This window comes from Oncorhynchus masou, chromosome 2 (assembly GCF_036934945.1).
Source record: "Oncorhynchus masou masou isolate Uvic2021 chromosome 2, UVic_Omas_1.1, whole genome shotgun sequence".
NCBI classification, from domain to species: domain Eukaryota; kingdom Metazoa; phylum Chordata; class Actinopteri; order Salmoniformes; family Salmonidae; genus Oncorhynchus; species Oncorhynchus masou.
In genome coordinates, this window is record NC_088213.1 from 1,868,457 (window position 1) to 1,876,831 (window position 8,375).

Here is an 8,375-nt window from a genome sequence, read left to right on the forward strand (position 1 = left end):
ACATATGGCTGATCTCTGTATCATACTACTAACTGAGGGACATATGGCTGATCTCATCATACTACTGACTGAGGGACATATGGCTGATCTCATCGTACTACTGACTGAGGGACATATGGCTGATCTCATCATACTACTGATTGAGGGACATACAGCTGATCTCATCATACTACTGATTGAGGGACATATGGCTGATCTCATCATACTACTGACTGGGGGATATATGGCTGATCTCATCATACTACTGACTGGGGGACATATGGCTGATCTCATCATACTGGGGGACATATGGCTGATCTCATCATACTGGGGGACATATGGCTGATCTCATCATACTGGGGGACATATGGCTGATCTCATCATACTGGGGGACATATGGCTGATCTCATCATACTGGGGGACATATGGCTGATCTCATCATACTACTGACTGGGGGACATATGGCTGATCTCTGTATCATACTACTAACTGAGGGACATATGGCTGATCTCATCATACTACTGACTGAGGGACATATGGCTGATCTCATCGTACTACTGACTGGGGGACGTATGGCTGATCTCATCATACTACTGACTGAGGGACATATGGCTGATCTCATCATACTGGGGGACATATGGCTGATCTCATCATACTACTGACTGGGGGACATATGGCTGATCTCATCATACTACTGACTGAGGGACATATGGCTGATCTCATCATACTGGGGGACATATGGCTGATCTCATCATACTACTGACTGAGGGACATATGGCTGATCTCATCATACTACTGACTGAGGGACATATGGCTGATCTCATCATACTACTGACTGGGGGACATATGGCTGATCTCATCATACTACTGACTGAGGGACATATGGCTGATCTCTGTATCATACTACTAACTGAGGGACATATGGCTGATCTCATCATACTGGGGGACATATGGCTGATCTCATCATACTGGGGGACATATGGCTGATCTCATCATACTACTGACTGAGGGACATATGGCTGATCTCATCATACTACTGACTGAGGGACATATGGCTGATCTCATCATACTGGGGGACATATGGCTGATCTCATCATACTGGGGGACATATGGCTGGTCTCATCATACTACTGACTGAGGGACATATGGCTGATCTCATCATACTGGGGGACAAATGGCTGATCTCCATATCATACTACTGACTGAGGGACATATGGCTGATCTCCATATCATACTACTGACTGAGGGACATATGGCTGATCTCATCATACTACTGACTGAGGGACATATGGCTGATCTCATCATACTACTGACTGAGGGACATATGGCTGATCTCATCATACTACTGACTGGGGGACATATGGCTGATCTCATCATACTACTGACTGAGGGACATATGGCTGATCTCTGTATCATACTACTAACTGAGGGACATATGGCTGATCTCATCATACTACTGACTGGGGGACATATGGCTGATCTCATCATACTACTGACTGGGGGACATATGGCTGATCTCATCATACTACTGACTGGGGGACATATGGCTGATCTCATCATACTACTGACTGAGGGACATATGGCTGATCTCATCATACTACTGACTGAGGGACATATGGCTGATCTCATCATACTACTGACTGGGGGACATATGGCTGATCTCATCATACTACTGACTGAGGGACATATGGCTGATCTCTGTATCATACTACTGACTGAGGGACATATGGCTGATCTCATCATACTACTGACTGGGGGACATATGGCTGATCTCATCATACTACTGACTGGGGGACATATGGCTGATCTCATCATACTACTGACTGGGGGACATATGGCTGATCTCATCATACTGGGGGACATATGGCTGATCTCAGCATGCTACTGACTGAGGGACATATGGCTGATCTCATCATACTACTGACTGGGGGACATATGGCTGGTCTCATCAACATTATTATCATCTGGATGGACAAATGGATGTGCTTTTCATTCATCACACGTAACTTTAATGAAGATACAACAGTATATTTGGGTAATAGGATAGCTATTTTATAAACTATGAGAACAGGGTGGGGTGTTTCCTGCAAACAAAGCAGCTTAAACCCTTAGTGAGGACTGTTTAAGACAACATGGCTTAGAGAGGTGCATCAGTGATCTAGTCCCACCCAGAATAGCCCTAATTGATGAGCTGGAGACTGGACCAGCTGGAAACCGACCTGTGTGTGTGTGTGTGTGTTGCAGGCCCGGTTCTAACATGTTTGGGGCCCCCCACCAAGGGATCAAAAACATATTGTGGCCCCTCTCTTGAACGTTAAAGTACATGCCCTGCAGTTCTACACATTTTGCCATGGGGAGTTGAGAAAATGTTGCATTTTTAAAGCCAGTTTTCTGCAGTTGTACACATTTTGCCATGTTAATGATATCTGAGTGATACGGACTAATAAAATCTAAACATTGTTATCTGGCTGATTGAGGGTCAGTGACTGACATAACAAGTGAAAAACAGCTGACAGCTGATGCACAACCACATTTCAAACCTTGTGTATTCCACTAATTTAACTCACAACAGTAAGTTGAGACCCTGACTGAGTTTCCCCAAAAAATTATATGATTACATTTTTGGGGTCGGCGACCGCTCATGTCGCTTATGCCTGGAGCCGGCCCAGTAGTCCTAATGGTGGTTTTAAACAAGAACTCCAGCCTAGTAAATGAATCCTTGTGTAAACTGTAGATGGAGTCCTCCCTTCAGAAGTTTATTTAGAACTAACAACATGGACGCCAACCCTTAATCCTCCTGCAGACACACCTGTAGAGGTCTGTATAAAAGCCCAGGACTGACCAGACAGAATCACACATCAAGACAGTGCCAAGGAGCCTCTCCAAAGCATCTCAGAGACCAAGACATCTAGAGTATCTCCACTACCAGATCCAAGGAGCCATCCAGAGTCTGTCCACTGCCAGATCCAAGGAGCCATCCAGTCTGTCCACTGCCAGATCCAAGGAGCCATCCAGAATCTGTCCACACACTGAAGATGGAGCAAAGCCTCTCTCTCAGCATCCTGCTGCTGGTACTGGGCATCTCTCAGGCCCAAATGGACCACAGTGGACCAGCCATGTGGATAGACCACCTTGAGGCTGTAGACATCACTGAGAGAATTCTGACCGCTAATAACGGCTCTGATGAGATGCTGATGGAGGGAGACCTGGTGGTACCAAGAACCAGAAACGCCATGCAGTGCATGCAAGGAGGAAACAGCTGCCTGTGGAACAAAGCCTCTAGCGGATACATTGAAGTGCCCTACACAATAGAAGACAGCAGATTCACTCCCTCCGACAGGAAGGAGATTGAGCACGCCGTCCAGTCGTTCCACAGCAAGACCTGCATTCGCTTTGTGCCACGTGGCAACCAGAAAGACTACATCAGCTTTGAGAGTTTGAGCGGCTGCTACTCTTCTCTCGGGAGAATTGGAGGGAAACAAACGGTCTCTGTTAACAGCGTTGGCTGCATCTTTCTCGGCATCATTCAGCACGAGACCCTCCACGCTCTGGGATTCCAGCACGAGCAAACCAGGAGCGACCGTGACCAGTACATCAAGATCAACTGGAGTAACATCGACTCTAACATGGCCTATAACTTCGATAAACAAAACACCAACAACCTGAACACTCCCTATGACTACAGCTCTGTCATGCACTATGGAAAAACAGCCTTCTCTATCAACGGGATGGACACCATCACCCCCATCCCCAACCCTGACGTGTCCATCGGCCAGAGACAGGGGATGTCCACCACGGACATCCTGAGGATCAACCGACTCTACAGCTGCTGAGAGGAAGACATCAAGTCACAGGAGGAGAGTAAGGTGAAGATGTCTACAATACATCTGACACATTATCCAGTGTCCTGTTCATTCAAATCATCAGCCGTGTGTTATTCACAATAATTCACGGCTTCTCATGTCTTATTGCCTTATCGGATTTAGATCAAATAAATATTTTGTAGTACAGAACAATTTGGTTTTCTGTATCACTTTGGATTGAAACATAGAAATAAAAGCATTTGAAACAACATTATTGAATCTTCATGTGTTTCTCTGATGACACTATAGTGCTGTATATATGTTGACAATGTATTCTCCGATGTTTCTGGAAGTTGCTGTAGCCTGGTTCTAGTCTGCCGGTAGCCTGGTTCTAGCCTGGCGGTAGGCTAGTTCTAGCCTGCTGGTAACCTGGTTCTCGTCTGCCGGTAGCCTGGTTCTAGCCTGCAGGTAGCTTGGTTCTAGCCTGCTGGTAGCCTGGTTCTAGCCTGCTGGTAGCCTGGTTCTAGCCTGGCGGTAGGCTAGTTCTAGCCTGCTGGAAACCTGGTTCTAGTCTGCCGGTAGCCTGGTTATAGCCGGGCGCTAGGCGAGTTCTAGCCTGCTGGTAACCTGGTTCCAGTCTGCCGGTAGCCTGGTTCTAGCCTGCTGGTAACCTGGTTCTAGTCTGGGGGCAACCTAGTTCTAGCCTGGTGGTAGCCTGGTTCTAGCCTGCAGGTAGCTTGGTTCTAGCCTGCTGGTAGCATGGTTCTAGTCTGCTGGTAGCCTGGTTCCAATCTGCAGGTAGCCTAGTTCTAGTCTGGCGGTAGCCTGGTTCTAGCCTGCAAGTAGCTTGGTTCTAGCCTGCTGGTAGCTTGGTTCTAGCCTGGTGGTAGCCTGGTTCTAGCCTGCTGATAGCTTGGTTCTAGTCTGCTGGTAGCCTGGTTCTAGTCTGCAGAAAGTCTGGTTCTAGTCTGGTGGTAACCTGGTTCTAGCCTGCTGGTAGCCTGGTTTCAGCCTGGCGGTAGATGGGTTCTAGCCTGCTGGTAGCATGGTTCTACCCTGCTGGTAGCTTGGTTCTAACCTGGTAGTAGCCTGGTTCTAGCATGCTGTTAGTCTGGTTCTAGTCTGGTGGTAACCTGATTCTGGCCTGGCAGTAGCCTGCTGGTAGTCTGGTTCTAGCCTGCCAGTAGCCTGGTTCTAGCCTGCTGGTAGCCTGGTTCTAGTCTGACGGTAGCCTGGTTCTAGTCTGGCGATAGCCTGGTGGTAGTCTGGTTCTAGCCTGCTGGTAGCCTGGTTCCTGCCTGCTGGTAGCCTGGTTCTAGTCTGCTGGTAGCCTGGTTCTGTCTAACGACACATTAACTACAGAGGTCTAATGACACAGTGACTACAGAGGTCTAATGACAGTGTTATATTAGACCTTTGAAGTCACTGTGTCATTAGACCTCTGTAGTCACTGTGTCATTAAACCTCTGTAGTCACTGTGTCATTAGGCCTCTGTAGTCACTGTGTCATTAGGCCTCTGTAGTCACTGTGTCATTAGGCCTCTGTAGTCACTGTGTCATTAGACCTCTGTAGTCACTGTGTCATTAGACCTCTGTAGTCACTGTGTCATTAGACCTCTGTAGTCACTGTGTCATTAGACCTCTGTAGTCACTGTGTCATTAGGCCTCTGTAGTCACTGTGTCATTAGACCTCTGTAGTCACTGTGTCATTAGACCTCTGTAGTCACTGTGTCATTAGACCTCTGTAGTCACTGTGTCATTAGACCTCTGTAGTCACTGTGTCATTAGACCTATGTAGTCAGTATTATTAAACCTCTGTAGTCACTGTGTCATTAGACCTCTGCAGTCACTGTGTCATTAGACCTCTGTAGTCACTGTGTCATTAGACCTCTGCAGTCACTGTGTCATTAGACCTCTGTAGTCACTGTGTCATTAGACCTCTGTAGTCACTGTGTCATTAGACCTCTGTAGTCACTGTGTCATTAGACCTCTGTAGTCACTGTGTCATTAGACCTCTGTAGTCACTGTGTCATTAGACCTCTGTAGTCACTGTGTCATTAGACCTCTGTAGTCACTGTGTCATTAGACCTCTGTAGTCACTGTGTCATTAGACCTCTGTAGTCACTGTGTCATTAGACCTCTGTAGTCACTGTGTCATTAGACCTCTGTAGTCACTGTGTCATTAGACCTATGTAGTCAGTATTATTAAACCTCTGTAGTCACTGTGTCATTAGACCTCTGTAGTCACTGTGTCATTAGACCTATGTAGTCAGTATTATTAAACCTCTGTAGTCACTGTGTCATTAGACCTCTGTAGTCACTGTGTCATTAGACCTCTGTAGTCACTGTGTCATTAGACCTCTGTAGTCACTGTGTCATTAGACCTATGTAGTCAGTATTATTAAACCTCTGTAGTCACTGTGTCATTAGACCTCTGCAGTCACTATGTCATTAGGCCTCTGTAGTCACTGTGTCATTAGACCTCTGTAGTCACTGTGTCATTAGACCTCTGTAGTCACTGTGTCATTAGACCTCTGTAGTCACTGTGTCATTAGACCTATGTAGTCGGTATCATTAAACCTCTGTAGTCACTGTGTCATTAGACCTCTGCAGTCACTGTGTCATTAAACCTCTGTAGTCACTGTGTCATTAGGCCTCTGTAGTCACTGTGTCATCAGGCCTCTGTAGTCAGTGTCATTAAACCTCTGTAGTCACTGTGTCATTAAACCTCTGTAGTCACTGTCATTAGGTTTAGTATTTATTAGTTAGAGACAGAGAGTTAATCCAGGGCTAGTACTTGTTAGTTAAGAGACAGAGAGTTAATCCAGGGCTAGTACTTGTTAGTTAGAGCCAGAGAGTTAATCCAGGGATAGTACTTGTAAATTAGAGACAGAGTTAATCCAGGGCTAGTAGTTGTTAGTTAGAGCCAGAGAGTTAATCCAGGGTTAGTACTTGTTAGTTAGAGACAGAGTTAATCCAGGAATAGTACTTGTTAGTTAAGCGACAGAGAGTTAATCCAGGGCTAGTATTGGTTAGTTAGATCCAGAGAGTTAATCCAGGGTTAGTACTTACATTTTACATTACATTTAAGTCATTTAGCAGACGCTCTTATCCAGAGCGATTTACAAATTGGTGAATTCACCTTCTGACATCCAGTGGAACAGCCACTTGTTAGTTACAGCCACATAGTTAATCCAGGGATAGTATTTATTAGTCAGAGCCAGAGAGTTAATCCAGGGCTAATACTTGTTAGTTAGAGCCATAGAGTTAATCCAGGGCTAGTACTTGTTAGTTAGAGCCAGAGAGTTAATCCAGGGCTAGTACTTCAAATCAAATCAAATTTATTTGTCACATACACATGGCTAGCAGATGGTAATGCGAGTGTAGCGAAATGCTTGTGCTTCTAGTTCCGACAATGCAGTAATAACCAACAAGTAATCTAACTAACAATTCCTAAACTACTGTCTTATACACAGTGTAAGGGGATAAAGAATATGTACATAAGGATATATGAATGAGTGATGGTACAGAGCAGCATAGGCAAGATACAGTAGATGGTATCGAGTACGGTATATACATATGAGATGAGTATGTAAACAAAGTGGCATAGTTAAAGTGGCTAGTGATACATGTATTACATAAGGATGCAGTCGATGATATAGAGTACAGTATATACGTATGCATATGAGATGAATAATGTAGGGTAAGTAACATTATATAAGGTAGAATTGTTTAAAGTGGCTAGTGATATATTTACATCATTTCCCATCAATTCCCATTATTAAAGTGGCTGGAGTTGAGTCAGTGTCAGTGTGTTGGCAGCAGCCACTCAATGTTAGTGGTGGCTGTTTAACAGTCTGATGGCCTTGAGATAGAACATGTTTTTCAGTCTCTCGGTCCCAGCTTTGATGCACCTGTACTGACCTCGCCTTCTGGATGATAGCGGGGTGAACAGGCAGTGGCTCGGGTGGTTGATGTCCTTGATGATCTTTATGGCCTTCCTGTAACATCGGGTGGTGTAGGTGTCCTGGAGGGCAGGTAGTTTGCCCCCGGTGATGCGTTGTGCAGACCTCACTACCCTCTGGAGAGCCTTACGGTTGAGGGCGGAGCAGTTGCCGTACCAGGCGGTGATACAGCCCGCCAGGATGCTCTCGATTGTGCATCTGTAGAAGTTTGTGAGTGCTTTTGGTGACAAGCCGAATTTCTTCAGCCTCCTGAGGTTGAAGAGACGCTGCTGCGCCTTCTTCACGATGCTGTCTGTGTGAGTGGACCAATTCAGTTTGTCTGTGATGTGTATGCCGAGGAACTTAAAACTTGCTACTCTCTCCACTACTGTTCCATCGATGTGGATAGGGGGTGTTCCCTCTGCTGTTTCCTGAAGTCCACAATCATCTCCTTAGTTTTGTTGACGTTGAGTGTGAGGTTATTTTCCTGACACCACACTCCGAGGGCCCTCACCTCCTCCCTGTAGGCCGTCTCGTCGTTGTTGGTAATCAAGCCTACCACTGTTGTGTCGTCCGCAAACTTGATGATTGAGTTGGAGGCGTGCGTGGCCACGCAGTCGTGGGTGAACAGGGAGTACAGGAGAGGGCTC

The 8,375-nt window shown here is 46.0% G+C and overlaps 1 protein-coding gene across 1 annotated transcript; it reads left to right on the forward strand.

Moving 5' to 3' along the window:
* The first annotated feature begins 3,014 nt into the window (after nt 1-3,014).
* LOC135553237 (hatching enzyme 1.2-like) lies at nt 3,015-3,812 on the forward strand. Its single transcript, XM_064985414.1, has one exon. The coding sequence runs from the start codon at nt 3,015-3,017 to the stop codon at nt 3,810-3,812; it is 798 nt and encodes a 265-aa protein (XP_064841486.1).
* Nucleotides 3,813-8,375: the final 4,563 nt, after the last annotated feature.

What these genes read in the sequence shown, in the direction of transcription:
- LOC135553237 (XM_064985414.1), top strand. Translation starts at nt 3,015, where the DNA reads ATGGAGCAAAGCCTCTCTCTCAGCATCCTGCTGCTGGTACTGGGCATC.